Below are 18,066 nucleotides of genomic sequence, written 5' to 3'. Positions count from 1 at the left end.
GATACCATACCGTATGAACTTATCCAGATAGGATTGGATGTTCTTCTTAGCCTTCTGCGGAATGTGATATTGTCTTAGGCTCACTGGATAAACCCCATGTTTCAGTTCAATTTTTATTGGTGGAATATTGCGGGCCAGTCCTGGTGGGTTGTTCTCTGCCCAAACTCCTGGTATGTTAAACAATGTCTCATCACTCCTAGGGTTTTGGCTAGTCAACACTGTATAAAGTCGCCACTCTTCTTCCTTTGGTACGGATAAAGTCATAATACCTGAAGGTCCATTAAACTTTAAGGATGTTGTTCCATTTGGTAGGAACGTAATCTGCGCTTGTAATTTTGATAGCATATCACGTCCCAGCAATTGGACTGGACATTCAGGCATATAAAGGAATTGGTGTTTTACTACGTGGCCTCCCAATGTACAGAGTCGACTTTTAAGAACCGGTTTTTCAGCACTTCTTCCAGTTGCTCCTATCACAGTAATAGTCCTTCCAGATGGAGGAGCAACTAGATTAGTCACCACTGAATGTTCAGCACCAGTGTCGATCATGAACGCACTCCTTTTCCCCCCTATTGATACATCGACCATAGGCTCCGCTCGACCAAGGGGGATGGAGCCCGGTCGGTATCAATAGTCCTCCATGACAGTGTCAGCCAATCCTACAAAGTCCCTACCTTCTCTATCGCGGGACCTTTGCGCTGCTGGAATATACCTGTCTTCCCTAACACTTCCTCTGTTCCCATTACTCCCTCTATAACCATTACTCCCTCCGGGGCCTCCTCTACCTCTCGCTCTACCTCTAAAGTTTCCGTAGCCTGCCCTGGGTTGGTCTCTCTCGTACTGCTCTCTTTGCGGACATTCGTTCCTCCAATGCCCTTCTTCCTTGCAATACGCGCATTGATCCCTACTCAAAGGCTCCCTACTCCATCTATTATTGCCTCTATCTGGGCCCCGTTTATCTACGCCTGCGATCGCTACCGCTAGCATATCAGCCTTTTTACGCATCTTGCGCTCTTCCTCTTTCTTACTTTCTGTATCCCTGTTCATATAGACCTTATTTGCTACCTCCATTAGTTGGGTGATGGACATACCTGCAAACCCTTCTAACTTTTGTAGCTTGCGCTTAATATCTCCGTATGCTTGGCTGACAAAGGCGGAGTTAACCATTCGGGAATTGTCTGCGTCTTCCGGATTAAAGGGGGTATACAAGCGGTATGCCTCCAATAATCGGTCATAAAAGACACTGGGCGCTTCATCGCTTTTCTGGATCACCTCAACTGTCTTCGACATGTTAATGGCTTTCTTTCCTCCGGCTTTCATGCCAGCAATTATAGCGTCTCTATAGGCTCTGAGTTGAACCATATCAGCACCATTTACGTTCCAATCGGGATCGGTGTTGGGATAGTGTGTCGCGGCCCATGCTGCTGGATTGGCTTGGTTCAAAGCACGGGCTCTATCCTCTAATGCTTTAATGGCTGCTTGATTTATTCTTGTCCTTTCCTCATTGTTAAATAAAGTCATTAGTAACTGCTGGCAATCAGCCCATGTCGGATTATGCGTCTGTACTATTGAGGTGAACAGATCAGTCATAGCTTGTGGTTTCTCAGTATACGAGGAATTATGGGTCTTCCAGTTTAAAAGATCGGTTGTGGTAAATGGGACATATACGAAGACTGGGTCAGCGTGTGCCATTTGACCTGCGGCATCGATATAAGCTGACCCGGGATTCAGACGAAGAGGCATCTGATAGTGCTTTAATTGTTGGGCACCAGTCAACTGTCGGGTTTGGATGGGGCTACGTAGAGAGGCGTCAGTCATGGGTTCCGGTCGGGGAGAGATAGGGTATGGGGATGTGGGAGGTCGGTTTTGGGAAAAGGTCGTAAATAAAACACTTCGAGCCGAGCTAGATGAAGCTTGACCGGAAGTCTGAAGTGGCGCCAAATCAGGATATTCGTTTCTAATGGGGGTGGGTTCTGGTTCCGGAAGGGGAGATTTAGTACGAGGGGGGGTGGATCCTGTACTGGAGGAGGAAGCGGAAGTGGATGAGGGTAATGAGGGGAGGGGTGCAGGACTTCCTGCGTTTGCGTCACTTCTTCTTAACGGAAAGTAAGGGGGCGGCAAAGGGATCTCGGACTCAGGGGGCGTGTCCAAAATGGGCCTAACACCAGTCCTAGTGGACGAGCAAGTCCTAGCTACCATGAGGCGACACTGCTCCTCGTGGCATGTCTGGAGCCATTTTGGCGAGTCATTTACGGCCTGTCTCCAACAGTCAATATAAGGAAACTGGCCGTAAAGTTCAGGCCTACCCGATACAGCCACGTGTAAGCGCTGTACCAGAGTTGGATCCAAACTGCCACGTGGCGGCCATGCCGCAACCAAAGTAGGCCACTCCCTAGTACACAAAGTGACCAAACGTACAGGAGACATCTTTACCCCAAAATCACAAACTTTGAATCCCTTTTTAAAATTCTTAACCATACATCCTAAGGGATCCGGAATCGTTGACTGCGACGCACCCATACTTAACAATGGAACGTCGTCGACAACGAATACTATACACGCGTACTATTCAACAGTCACACCCGTTTCCTCTGGCAACAGCACCACGTGGTACGGTTACCAAGTGAAACGTACACAATAACAATAAACACTCAGGGAATTCCCGTACACACACAGCTGTTACACCAGTCACTATATAATCAATATTATGCCCTTTGGCGTAACTATACAGTCACCCACGCTATAATTCTCTATATACGAATTACCCGTCTATAACACACCCCAGTAACATCGTCTTTTACAAATAGCGGTTACAGTACGGTTAGCATAGGTCAAAGCACAAGTTAAGGTCACAATACAATTATTAGTGGTTATGGTGTTAAACATGCAATGGACGACAATGATTAGTACTTATTATATAATGTCAGTAAATATACAGGGTTATGGTACCGTGCACTATAATACAGCAACACACTATTAACACTCTCGCTAGACGGCTGAGCTCGCGCTATCTAACAAGATATACACTTTACTAAAACAATCGTTAACACATTTACAATTCCCAACTAAACTATTGGCCAGTACCTTGAATGGACTACCTAAAACTATATACACCCGTTTTGGTTAGCCACACTGCCCAATCACCACATATATAGCGAGCTAGAGAACCGAATTTACACAGGCGCCTCTTAGTCGCACTATCAAAAGTCTAGTGGGTTCCAAATTTACACGCCTTCCCACTTAGCCCAGATAGGATGAGAACTAGCGAACCGAATTTACACAGGCGCCGCTTAGTCTCCCGGTCCCTCCGACCTAGCGAACGTAATATACACCCTAGAACGCTAGTCTAGACAAGACACCGGTGTCCGGCTAGGGCTATCTTACACCTGGACCCCGCCTGACTAACCAAATCAAACGGTCTGACTAAAGAGCGTTCGATCGAGCGGTGCGCCTTCGCTCCTTCCCTCCGACAGAGGGGGCAGATACAGATTCAAAAACCCCTTTGGGCCTACCGCACAATCGGTATACCCCTAGCGGGTCCTGCCGTCTAAAACAGCAGTTATCTTACCTCCTCGTTCCTGAACCTGAGTTCACACTCATCGACGGGGACACCCCAGCACTTCTCACGTAGAGGCCGATGATCTCCTGGACAACAGACCAGTGGCGCCGAGACGAAGGGAGGTCCACGCAGAAGTTCAGGGGTGCAGCCGTAGAGAACGTGGGCAAAGATAGACCGTCTCACGCCTCTGCCTCTCAGCTACCGTTGAACGATGAGCTTCCCGGCCAATGCACCAAATGATACCGGAGAAACTGACGGAAGCCAAGCACAGAGAGATGGACACAGGTTTCTTCAGGAAGGAAGAGATTCTTTATTGGATCACCGATCGGGACTCAGAGGGACTAGCGTCACCAAAATACAGCAAAGTCTGAGTACTGAATACATAGAGTACATTCCTTATATAGCACTGTAGCTCCTCCCACAATTAACTACACCCACACATACCCTTAACCTATTTAATAAATAGAGTCTAAACTCATCCATCCGGTCTAACCACGTGGCTCATCTGATACAAAGGAGAGGGACGCGTAATTCCAGTTCTTACATTCCTGCACCTGGTCAGTACAGTGATAACAGTATCTTAGCTACGTGTAATTAACTAACTGATACTACAAACACATATACATACATATGCCTTGTGGCAATCTTAGCCTGCTAAACTTGTATTTTACTGGAATTACATCACACTTTCTCAGCCCTTCTGCATCTCTTTGTGTCCCTCAAGATCAGTCTGGGTGTCTCTCTCCCAAGACCGGTCTGTCTCTTTTGCCCCACCATGCGACTCAATCCCCAGTCCCCCGTGTGTTTCAATCTGCCAGCCCCCCCAGGTGTCTTACCCATCAGTGTTAATTTTGGCAGCAAACTTCAATTTAATCATAGTCTTTTGACTAAAAAGCCGTTTTAGTTTTACTTGTATTTTAGTTATATGAATTGTTTTAGTCAACTAAATCTCAAATTTTAGTTGACTAAAATCTGACGATAATTGTTAGTTGAAAAAAGTAACACTTCTGGCCACCTTAAGGCACCCCTGAGCAGAATATTATTTAGTAAGGCAGAGTAAGCACCTGCTTACCCCAGACAGCAGGTGCCAACTCTTACAAAATATACCAGGGGGAGTGAGGAGGCAGGCGGCAAGAGAGCACAGACGTTCTCCCATTCCTCACTGATACCTCTTGCACCCTGCTGTGATACCGGCAGTCGGAATATGACGTCACTCCAGCCCTGGCATCACTAAACCAAGCATGGGAGCAGTGAGAAATGGAAGCTTACAGAAGTCACTGGACCCCAGGGAGAGGATTCACACCAGGTCTCCCAAATGTGGAGATGTTGGATGGGCCTAAAAAAATAAAACCACAATAACTAAAATAAATTTGTGTGGGTGCAAGAAATAAAACAATAAGCGTGTGAGTGTGCCTGTCAGTATGTGTGTCTGTCAGGGGATGTGTGTCTATCAGTGTGTCTTTTAAATCAATGAGATTGTGTATGTATATGTGTTGGTGTATGAATCAGTGTATATCTGTGTGTGGCAGTGTGTGTATCTGCGTATATGCGTGGGGCAGTGTATGCGCAGCCAGAAATCAAACACCCACTGTACATACAAAAACTAAACAAAGTACACCACAGCTTTCAAATAGTAAACATACATACAACTGCATTCAAATGCCAACACTACAAATAAATACATTCATAATTCACATAAAACGTACTTAAATTTGTCACCAATTATTTTTTTCTATTGCATTAAGAAGTGTTTATTCATAAAAATTGTAATGCACTTCATCAACAAATACTATAGTCTTTAGATGAGTTAAATTAGCCTTACAACCAGAGGGACAGGGTGAAGGGGAGCTCAGGAGATGGAATATATAGGGGGGAGGGGAGGGGTGCAAAATGTTGTTTTGCCCCAGGCGACCATAACTCTGGTTATGCCAGTGCTCCCAAGTGTAACCATTTAGGAGTGACAGAACCTATTTTGGACCCAAAACCTCTTTCCTATCTTAATATCCCTCTTTTCTAGGAGCTTCATATTCTTGGTGTGTGAATTTATACCAGAACTCCACAGTACTAATACTCACAGTAATGTCTCTCTTAACTCAAATAAATGGATTCACGTCAGTAAACCTGCCTTATTCCTCAGGCAGTCCTGCTCTCTTTCTGATGGAGCAAGCCCTTTTTTGGTGGAACATTTTATCCATAACACCAGTGATACTATTCCCTTCATTGGCCCTTTTACCTCACCAATTGATGGGCAGGGGTTATGGCCTCACCCATGTTGGGGTTATGGTATGTTTCCAGAACACCTATTTTTGTCTACATTTTGCCGTGCGGATTTCATTTGTTTTTCCCAATTTGAGTTTAGAGAATAACTCTGAATCTAACACGTTTATTCACTAAAGTGATGACTTTTAATCAAGTCTAATAAAGCCAAACTAGATCTGGAGTTTTTTTTTCTTAATTCCACTAGTTTGGCCTACATTTTGAATTCACTTTACATTTCTGGCAAGTTTCACTGTTATGAATAACCCTGTACTTTAAAAAATTTAGATTAGACCAACAGTTCCAAAACTGTGTGCCCGCCGTAAAATGTTTTCAAGGTACTATGAGAATAGCACCGGGAACCATACCGTGCCTCACTCTCCCCTGCCTGCTCTGCAGGACTGGAGGGAAGGTCAGAGATCTCCCTCACCAGCCCGCTAGCACTGAAATGCGGTAGCCGGCAGGGGAGGGAGAGAGGACCTGCAGTTACCATGGCAACGCTCTGAATCTTGCGAAAGTGAACTCTAGCCTTTGGAGCTGCTAGAGTTCACTCTCACCACTTGGACCACCAGGGCTTTTCCACCAGACCACCAAGGTTTAGTTCTGTTCCCACTGCCAGGCAAAGTGGGAGGATATGAAAATTATAAAAAACCAAACAAAAAAAACTTTATTTGTTAAGCTGCCCTCCTACCCCCACAGAACTCTTCCCATACACATACTGTCCCCCTCACACACCCCCCCCCACAAAGACTGTACCCCTCACACACACACACACTGCCCCTCTACACACACTCTGCTGTTCACACACACTGCCCACACACACACACTCTACTGTTCACACACACACACACACACACTTAGATTCTGGATCCGCCCCTGGCTGGGAAACATTTTTGCTGAACAGGAGCCCAGTATATGCCGCAGCGCTGAACATATATACGACCTAATTTTTTTTACTTAGGGCACCTTGGAAAAGTTTTGGAATATTAAGGGCTCCTTAAACCTAAAAAGTTTGGGAACCACTGGATTAGACCAATATAACCAAAGTAATAGCATAGGTGACTTGGATAATTTTTACAATTCATCAATTTAGACATAACACTTGGAATTCACTTGTATTCAGTTCCTGATTATTCCCACATTAGTGTATAACTCTGTTAGTGTGCAAGATAAGAGCCAGTCTGGGAAGGGGCACGAATAGAGTCTATATTAGTGGGTTGTGCTCCGATATATTACAGGTGCCAGGCAAGACTGCGTCCTGGAGTCCTTCTTACTTAACGATAGTATTTATCTGAATTGCTGGGACTTTGCTCATTGGCTAGCCCTTAGAATTACAGGCAGAATATATAGAACCTGCACATCATCTTAAAACTGGCTTGTATCTTTATCTATAATGGGCGGTAACCAGAATGCTCTCATTAAATACAGACCCTACTATATAACATTGCAGTTACAGCATTTACAGCACAAAAGAAAAACATACATATTTAAAGTTCTTGACTTCCATCCATATAAACTTATGTTTATTTTAATTTCAAATTGAATATTCAAAACACATGACAGAATGTTAAATGGATTGGGTCATGCACAAACTTTAAAAAAAAAAAAGTATGCATATTAGCTACACATTGGTGTATTTAGGTTTTGTGCTGCCCTAGGCATGACAAAACACGGGCACCCCCCAATCTAAATTTCTCTTCCTGTTTAAAACCAACAAACTCTTTGCCTAACAGACACACGGCTTCACTGATGCATACAATCACTGACAGATACACAGTCATTGACACACACACACACACACACACTCTCTCTCTCTCTCTCACTCAGTGCTGTGTTTCTAAATAAATTTAGCCCAAGTCAAACAAGGCATTTGCCTAGTGAGGTACTAACCAGGGGGCGGCAAAAAAAAATGCACTGCGTCTACGCTGCTGCAACCTGGTTCAAATGGGCTATGGGTGCACAGTACAACTAAATGGTGGACGAGGAGAACAAACGTTTGTATATTGTTTTCTCTGCAGTCCACAGAGAGAATGTGAGTGTGCGCATGTGTCAAAATTCAATGTAGGGTCAATCATTTATAATTAATGAACCAATCTCAAATTATATTACTTACAACATATGATTTGTTTGACCAGATACGGAAGAAACCATCTTTTAAATGAGCTCCATTTGCTGCCTCCCAAAGTCGGGCTCTTTCGATTGAATTGTTCATAACATTAGTTAATGTTTGAGGCTCTAGCACTCAAATTTCTGCTTGGATATTCCCCCTGAGCTGCTCAAGGGTACACCGTTTGTTCCCGTACACCCGCTGGTATCCCCACAGGAAGTAATCGGGAGCTGAAATGTCGCGCGAGGATCCTTCGATAATATTTTGTGCTTTTCTTCAGCCCACACAACATGGAGTTCCAGATGCGGTCGACCTTCCAATCTGGTGCCACTGATATTCACAAGGCTTCTTGTTGCTGCCCAGTCCCCCCCACCCCCCGTCTCTGGATCAGTGGAGGTCATCCTGGTCTACACCAGTCTGACTAGCGCACACTGAACACTAGGCCCTGAGCAAGCAGCAAGTGATCCCTGCATCGACCAACCTAAGATAGCCGCCGCGGTTTCTGCTGCAGAGGCCTAAACGGAGGCAAAGTGGCAGCTGTTGGTTTTACGTCCATCTGTGACAGATTCTAGCAGAGAGAGCGCAACTTCCATCCTAACCATATGTTCAGTCTGTACCCCCCAGGAGATCTCTATCAACAGGGACTCTGTCCTGCGCATGCAGTGTAGAGGGTAAGGCATTTTGTGTGGTCTCTAGAACAGGCCAGGGGCTGGGAGAGCAAATGTACATCGCATGCATCAGTTAACTATGCATTCTGACAGGTGCTTTTAACTATATAACACCGACAATTCCTCCTCTTCTGTTTTTTTATTATTTCAGGTTAGCACGATCTAACAAGCATATACGTACCAGCACCAGTTTTCTACATTTAGTGCAATACTGGTGGTTATTTACCACAGTCATAAATAGTTCCTAGAGCGTTACCTTTTTATTGTAAAAATTAAAATAAAAAATTGTTTGAAAGTAGGCTTGCACTCTAACAGCGCAGCTAAACCTCATGTTAATTTAGTTTTATTGCTTGGCAATGGCATTTTGATTAAACCACTTATAAACCATAGAATATTACTGTAGCCATTTGCCCCAACTTTATAAGGAACCAATTCATCTGCTTATTTAAAAAGGAGGCTTGAATAATCTTTAGGCGACCTTGTACATCATTTAATTTAGCGTCAAACAAATGTTCTATCGTATTGGTCCCACTTTTCTCCGTAAACAGGTCATAGGTTATGCTATACTATAGTTCTTCTATGAAAATGTCACCATTACAACAAAACAATGTCTTAGAACGGTGACCAAACTTATATATATTTATATATTAATTCGCCACAAGACTTGCTTTTGGGGCAAAAATCAGTCCCAAACCTTTAGTACTAGGTTGAACTTCCTGGGCATTACCAAGACTTCGTCACAATGGAAACCAGTCTTCCAAAATGTAAAAAAAAAAAAATAATTATATATCATTTTTTTTTTTTACATTTTTACATTTGTACATTTGTTTTTTTTTGTTTTAAATCCAGGGAATCCCTGAATGCATTCATTGGTCAAAAACTTCCGCACTATCAAAGAGCTTCTGTTATTTCCAGGTATGCTGAATTTGGTTATGTACATTATCTCACAGGGTCAGTAATGTATTTCCAACTTGCTTTGTCTCCTGCCCGAGCTTTCTATCTGTGAATCTAGGGTTACACTAGATGCAAGGGCTATAGCAAACCTCATGATGTGGCAAGAATTACTTGTACTCTCTGTAGACTTGTCCATAGTATGAACAGATTTTTCGGCCTCTTTCGGCTATGCAGCAATTTATGGGAAATGTGGGTTTATAGCGCCTGGCCTCCAGAAACCAGAGAACTGCCAGCTTTTCAATAAACTTCAGCTTAGGGTAATTAGAAATCTACCCGTTGTAGCCGCCATTTCTTAAACTGTTGCCTTTAGAAGGGCAAATCAGCAAATTTAATATTAAGATAACTGTGCAGCTTGTAACATTAACCAAAGTCGCTGCCAGCTCCTTACAATCACGAGTTTAGTCAGAAAACGGACATGGCTCGCTGCTACACACCAGTTTTACAGCATCTGCACTCACACCCCGGGGGTGACAATGCAACTGCAAACGCCTTGTCACGCTTTCAATTTCAGACTTTTTCCAAACTGCACCAAGTCAATCCTCAAAATCCCCAGATTTTTGCAAATCGGTTATATTAATTGTGATAAATGTGGGATTGCTTTCCCACAATCTAATATGTTAGCAAGTAATTTTGTGTGTGGAATGTGTCAACTGCCCCAATTTGTAGTACTTTAGACCATGTTTAACCCCTTAAGGACACATGACATGTGTGACATGTCATGATTCCCTTTTATTCCAGAAGTTTGGTCCTTAAGGGGTTAAAAAACAAAAACAAAAAAAAAACCACAAAAAAAACACAAAAAAAACACAAAACAAATTTCAATAAACCTCCCCCATAATATCACTCAATTCCTACACAGATACGCTGACAAGGTATGAAATTTTGTGTCATTGGCAGGATTGCCATGTTTGAGGGCTTTTTTTTATTTTTTAAAGTAGGAGGCGGACAGGACTGACCAGGATCTCTCGTCATGATTGCAGTGGCATACTGAAGACAAGATAGTCACATAGGCTGAAAAGAGACACGTGTCCATCAAGTTCAGCCTCCCTCGCTGTTTTTTTTTTTCTTCTGTTGACCCAAAAGAAGGCAAAAAAAAAAAATCCTTCTTGACCTCAGAATGGCGGTTTTATCTTTTGATAAAATCAGATCAGTATTACCATAAAAGTATTTGAAGGGGATATTTTATTTATAGTAAAGAATGTTCAAATAATAGATGTGCAACAAAGATTGAGAAAACCAGGAGCATGAGTGCCTGAGATACACATGATGCCACAGCCTGGATACATTGGGATCATTATCTAATGTCAATGGCTGAACCCCCATGTGAACCCCTTCTACCACTTTCCACAAAAATCTGACAAGCTGACTTTGTTAGCGTTTTTGAAATTTGCACTGAATATTTCTACTAGAAATGCAATTTTTTGTTGCATCCTTCTCAATGATCTGATGTTTTTTCTCCCATAAATATATATTGTGTTGTCAAAATAAATAGCAACACAATAAAGATATTATAAATTCCTAATACAATAATTTGTGACTAATCGACCAAGAGTTACTATGAAGCTATATCTATGCTGCCACTCCTGGATATAAAAATAAATAAATAAAGAGAAACAAAAGCATTAGGAAGAAAATACATTTTATAGCCAAAATAAATATTACAAAAAAATATTATAGCATACAAAAAGGTGCAATTTGTGTTGCAAACAGTGGACTCATTTAAAGGTCACTTTTTTCCCCAGATATAACCAGAGCTAAATCCTAGCCAAACAAACCTTGGCTTGGGGTATAAACATCTACCTTGATGGTGGCAGAGGAGCTAACAATCTTTGAATACTAAAATCCTTTATGTTAACTAGGATGTTTTAAAACTACCCCTTCCATAATGCTTGGTCATTAAAAGGCATTCTAAAAGCATGCAAAGCATCAAGGGAGTTTTAGTTCTACAAGATCTGGGGATCTACCTTTTGTGCAGCCCTGATGTAAACAGTTTAGATTTACTACCATTGTGTTGCAAAACATTTATAATAGGGCACATGTAACAATTATTTCTACAATGTGGTTACTACAAACCCTGCAACCTCATTCAAGTGTTGGATTAAGTGCATGGCTTAACATTCTTTGATTTAACTTGGAAAACTGAATATATCAAAAGTTATCTTGAAATATTTGCAGGTTAGCTTCTGAGTTTGTTTCATGATGTGTGCACATGTAAACCTCTAAACACCTCTGCATTGGAGATACAACATTTTCACTTTGTGATTACTGTAGAAAAAGCAGGAGAAGAAATCCTTTGGATCCAGAGGGTAACCTATTTACATGGAAACTTTAACTCTAGTTTAACCACTTCATCCAGGAAGTTTCGGACATCTCTCATTAAAGATTTGTTCTTAAAGAACTTGTTGTTGACGTACTCAAGTAGAAACAAAGGCAGGGAACTGGAACAGAAAGAAAACAAAAATATCACAAAGTGTCCAATGGAAAGTACACATGGTTATTCAAGCCAAAAATATACTAAATCTTTCATAATTATCAATGAATCCTAGTCAGGGACAATGTGCATAAGCAGAAATATGTAGGAGTACAGTAGCCATAGTTGAGATCTGGGCTCAAAGTTACCACTCTGATACTATTTCATTTTCAATCAGATGTAACTTACTTTAGAAGTTTTTATCTCCTGGACTGTATATTGAATTTTAAAATCACGTACAGGAGGTGCCTGCAAGGTCTAGGAAACTAGTATCTGTGCAGAATATAAGAAATTCTAAAATAGACTGCCATAAAGGAAGTGCAAACATTACATCTCACTTCACAGGAAGTGCTGAGGAAGGCTATGCAGGTTACATCCAGGGAGGTGTGAAAAGGGCTGCATAAACAAAGTAATTTAACTACAAAATGGCAGAGAATTGAGCAGTTAGACTTCAGAGGTATGATCTATACACCAAAGCTGCTTCATTAAGCTAAAAGTTGTTTTGGTGACTATAGGGTTCCTTTAAGTACCCTTTTGAGTATGTTCTATTATCTCCTGGTACAGGACATCATTGGGAATTCAGTTAAATGGTTTCCTGGATGACTTCTAAAACTGTAAAAAAGACATAGTACTTAAGCCAGCCCTGTCACCATCTATAGCCTTTGCATAATTAGCAAAGAAGCCTCTCAGTGACAGCTTCGCTGGCAGTGCGGTGGCTGAGTGCAGGGTAAGATGAATTATACTTATCTGAACCGGTCCTTTACAGCTGCCAACATCACGGCAGACCCTCTTCAACTCCTGGTGCTTCAGCTACCAGGAGCAGATGTCCACATTATACTTTTGTGCATGTGCAAGTGTAAAGGATTGAGCTCTATGGAGGATACTGTGAAACTCTTTGTAGAAGAGGTCTCTCTCCCCTCAGCAGTCAGGGAGTGATGGCTGAGGGCTTGACATAAGGTATTTTCACCTATTGTCAAGTGTAGAAAAGTTATGAAGACAAAGTAGTCCCTACTGCTGGGTTAGAATTTCACTGAAATTCCAACAGTCATTATGAGGATGTCAAAGTATTCATCATTATAAAATATTCATTTTGTATTGGCAGGGATGCTTTAATAGATAGCTATACCATTTAATAGACTTCCATTGGCCATCCAAGCGACTCTTATTACTTTTGAATGTCCGCCACTGAGATTCCACTTCTGCCTTCCGATCCATTTTCAAAAGACAAATCAACAGACATTCTACTGCTTCAGGGCAAGCTGTAGAGAAGGTCAAGCCAAGAACAGTACATTATGTATACAACGCAGCAAAATAGTTTGTAAATTTTTAATTTGTTCAACCATCATGCAGTAATACTCCCATTCAAAAAAAAAAAACAAAAGCAATCCCAGAATATCAGATATTGCTCATTCCCCAATATCTAACCAACTTTACTGCCTGTTCTTTTTTTAAAGCATTTCCAAATACTTCGCACTTATTGTCAACTTGTCTTTATTTGCCATAAGCGATTGTATACAGAGGTTGTATCTTAAATTGCAAAATTGATAGTGGGCAATAGGAATTGTCAGAGGAAGCTCCAATCAGGGTGAAACGTGTCATGTGGTCAGGATCCTATGTGGAGAACAGGCCGAGGGCAGAGACAAACGTAACTTTTAAAACTTAAACATTGAAGCACCTATGATATAAGCTGCTAAGGACTTGGCCACTTTATAGATTTATTCAATTGCTGTGAAGATGCAACGGTCACAAATTACCTACTAAGCCCTCAATGAATACTTTTCTAACAACCTACTTTGTAACCCTACTTTTACCCTTTGTGTCACTATACCCCACTCCCTCTAGAATGTAAGCTCATTGAGCAGGGCCCTCCACCTCTCTGTTTCTGTACGTCCAATGGTCTGGTTAAAATTACATGTCTGTTAGTCCACCCATTGTACAGCGCTACGGAATGTGATGGCGCTATATAAATAAGAATAATAATAAATTTTATAATAATAAATGTTTGTGAGTAAGAGTGTCGTGTCAGTGAGTGTGAGTATGTGTGTGTATGTCTGTGAGTGTATGTCAGTGTATGTGTATCTGAGAGTGGGAGCGCCAGTGTGTGTGTCTGCCAGTGAAAGTGTGGGTTATTTAAACAGTGTGTGTGCACGCCAATGACTGTATTTGTCAGTGAGTATATCAGTGCATGTGTCAATGAGGGCGTGCGTCTGTCAGTCAAAAAAGTGGCTTTGATATGAAGTGGGGCAAATTTAGATTAACGGGGTGCCCGAGTTTAGTCGTGCCTAGGGCAGCACAAATCCAGAATACACCACTGCCCGTGCTATCACATGCCCTTTCACTGTTCAAATAAATGGCACAAGCTGTTTGCATTTATTTACCGGTATATAAAATTGTTATAATAAATACAGTGTGAAATAAAAAAAAATAAAGAAAAACACAAATGTTAGATAATTAAGCTAAAAGGCAATGATTAGGCTTCTATTTCCTTGAAAGAATTTCATTGTTGCATAATGGCCAGTGTCTTTAGAGATTCGGGTCTTCTTTCATGGATCAACAGCAAAAACTAACTAAGAAAGGCTGAACTTAGACATCTCTTTTCAGTAAAGTAACTATGAAATATATAAAAATTACTCGTTATCTCAATCCTTATCTCTATTATATGCTGATGTTCACATAGGTCACAAAAAAAGCTGCAGTGTCATTTAAATCACCACATTCTTTAAAAACAGATCACAATACTCACTATTGAAATCAACTGGGAATTATAAGGTCACATGATTTGGATCACAGACTCACCTGGTGACGTTTGTATGCCAAGATGGGCATTTTGTAATGCTTCCTTTAGGTTCTCTAGCAACAAAAACTGATGGCTCCGACCAACAAAGGCACAGCACTTTAACACCTCTGAGATAACAGCCTGCTTATGTTGAGGACTGATAGACTGATTAACCGCATCTACCATATAAATAAAAAAGCATTTAGACTCATTAAACAGGCAACCAGAAACAAATAGCAAAAACTCAAAGGAAACAGAGTGTAAAGAGAGAAAAGGTAACACATGGCAGAGTGTTCAGGCAACTAGACAATTGTGAGGTCCTCTGTATCGCTTTGAAGATCAATATAGAAATATTTTCTGGACTCAATTTTAGGTTGTTCTAAATCAATAATTTGCTCTACCACACATTAAAAAAAAAAAAAACAAAAAAAAAAAAAAACTTACCTTTATTTGTAAATTGGACTTTGAGCAATAAATTCATACAGCTGCAAAAAAATAAATAAAAAAAATATTAAAAAAAGGTCAGGAAGTTGAATGGTTAAAAAAAAAAAAAAAAAACAGCAAGGTAACCAGTAACTACAAACAAGCACTTTGTTTTGAAAGACTTATTGGCAAACCCAAATTTCTATTAGAAACCTGTATTACTATGCCAAATGACAGAAGCAGCAGATGACGCCAACTTTGATCTCTACCAGAAGTTCTTCTGTCCCTCCACAAATCTCCAAGGTGTTTGTCAATTTTTACCATTTCAAAGTTTTTAGATCAAATGAAAATGTTAGTAATACCTTAAGTATATGAATGTAAAGCTATTGATTAACTCTAAGACAGTCCTCTCACCCAAACCTACCATATCATAGAAAGTTACTTGGAAGGATATATTTACAATTTTCTATTAAATGGAAAGATATACAAACCATAAGGTACAGCTATGGGTCCATTGTTAGCACCAACCTATGTAATTCTGTATGAAAGTCCCTTGTTCTACCTGGTGTATGCAGTTATTGAGGTCTTTGGTTCATCTTCCAGTGCATGCAGTTTAGCCTTTAATAGATGTGCAGCAGATGTCCACAGGATGCAATTTAGTTGTTCATTGACTACATTATCTACATGCTTTGCACAATCTATGATCATCCTGCATGGGATCACATCTTTGGTCTTTATGATCAATTCTTCACACACTACCATGGCTTCTTGTAATCTTTCTGATTGTATTAAACATTCTGTTGCTTCAAGCAAAATCTCTGCAATGGGTGGAAGGGGAGCCATATTGGGAACATGAAGCTGAGGAAAAACACCATGCATGGAAAAATATATTTAATTTAAAATACAGTATGCTTTAATAAAACAAAAACAAGTGGGCATGATCCAAGTAACCAGCTTTAACAATAGAAGGAAAATCAAGTAAGAAGGGGAGGTTTCAACTTTATGATTACTCATCGTGTGCAAAAACTAGATTTTACATTTGTATATACTGTTAAACGACATAAGATGGGATATGAATGCCATATCAGCTGGATAACTCTAGGACTTATTCTGGAAACTTGTAAACTACACGTGACTTAACAGGTTAACTAGTCTGTGTGCAAGCTCAGGGTCATGTGAACTTTACTTAAACAGGTTTACTAGCAAACCACTGATAAAATGAATTCAGTTTGTCCACCTTCATCAAAAACTTCCAAATTTGGGATACGGTCTTCAAATAACAGAAGTTGGAGTTACTGATAGGGCCGGCGCGTCCATAATGTAGCATAAGCGTCCGCCTTAAGGTGCTAGATTACAGTGACCGGAAGGAGGAAAGCGCAGAGTGCTCCCTCCTTCCAGTCACTCTGTGTAGGGTGGCCGAGCGCACCGCGGTACAGGAACTGATTAACACTAAAGGGGTATGACATTTTTAAAAAGGGGGGATAAGCAACAAAAGGCGGGTTACGAGGCACACAGGTTAAGATGCTTTTTATGGGGATTGGGAGGAGAGGGGGTAGGGGGAGGACCAACGTTATCTTCGCCTGTGTACCCAAAAATCCTTGCACCGGCCCTGGTTACTGAACACTTTGTGATGCGATAGCTATTTGGTAGTATTTGAGGTTGTGATTCTCCTTCAAAATGCCGTCAAACATTTACATGGGCAATTTATTTGCTTACCTGAAATTAAATGAATGAGAATGTTGGGAAAAAATTTACGTTACTAAATTTATGCATAAATTGTAATTTGATTGCAAATACTTAACAATGCCCTGTACAATAAAGTCTTAAAATGGACACTAAGCACAACAACAAGAACGCATTGTAGTGGTTAGGAGTCTTTCACATTCTATTTACAAAGTTGAAGATGGCACCCAAGACAAACTGCACCAAAACCACAAAAATAGTATGCAGTGGTTATGTTACAATCTCACTTTCTATTTAACCCTGGCCTGATCACGCTTGGACCCTTGGAAATCTGTAGAATTGAAATATACCTAGGCAGGTCAAAAGAAAAGCAGACCAGAATTCACACTAGATCAGTCATTTGCACCATCTAACATTGTAAGAATATGTATGAGATGGATTGATTTATGCTCAGAGAAATGATGTTCATTTAGAGAGGAACTACCATATAGCACAATATTCTGTTAGCACTATAGCAGTTTATTTCAGCTTCACCTATGGTGCGACAGTTGTATCATAATTTCATGAGTGAATGTAAACAATCTTCATAGATAAAAAATAAATATTAATCATGTCCACTTACTGCACTCATTTCTTCATTCATCTCCTCCCTTAAAAAACGAATGAGTGTCATATAATAATCAGCTGCCTGATCAATCCTTTAAAGAGAAAGACAGACAAACATGATATGGCTAAAATACCGTGCGGTCTTTCATAGAGTAATCAGTTGCCAATTGGCCCATTTTAATCTAAATGCAAAATGTTTTATTATTTGCTCTGTTTAAGGGCTAGGGCTTTTACCCCCAAGATTCTTAAAGGGACTCTATATTCACCAATACAAATTTAGCTTAAAGGACCACTATAGACACACAACTTAATGAAGTGATCTGGGTGCCAGGTCCATCTAGGGTTAACCCTGCAGCTGTAAACATATCAGTTTCAGAGAAGCTGCTATGTTTACATTAGGGGGTAATCCAGCCTCTAGCGGCTGTCTCATTGACAGCCGCTAGAGGAGCTTCAGCGTTTCTCACTGATTTTCACAGTGAGAAGACGCTGCCGTTCATAGGAAAGCATTAAGAAATGCTTTCCTATGGACTGATTGAATGCGCGCAGCTCTTGCTGCACAAGCGG

General features: G+C 41.0%; 1 protein-coding gene across 3 annotated transcripts in view; it reads right to left on the bottom strand.

The window, feature by feature from the left end:
* Positions 1-15,602: 15,602 nt before the first annotated feature.
* Positions 15,603-18,066, bottom strand: part of FANCG (FA complementation group G) — a 38,022-nt gene continuing 35,558 nt past the window's right edge. For all 3 annotated transcript variants that reach the window (XM_063453786.1, XM_063453783.1, XM_063453785.1), the window contains exons 10-11: positions 17,519-17,594; positions 15,603-16,071 (exon numbers count right to left, since the gene is read on the bottom strand). In XM_063453786.1, the coding sequence (XP_063309856.1) occupies positions 15,772-16,071; positions 17,519-17,594 (376 nt within the window). In that variant the 3' untranslated portion in view covers positions 15,603-15,771. The remainder of the gene's footprint in view (positions 16,072-17,518; positions 17,595-18,066) is intronic.

This window comes from Pelobates fuscus, chromosome 5 (genome assembly GCF_036172605.1).
Source record: "Pelobates fuscus isolate aPelFus1 chromosome 5, aPelFus1.pri, whole genome shotgun sequence".
NCBI classification, from domain to species: domain Eukaryota; kingdom Metazoa; phylum Chordata; class Amphibia; order Anura; family Pelobatidae; genus Pelobates; species Pelobates fuscus.
This window is presented reverse-complemented; position numbering and strand designations above follow the sequence as displayed.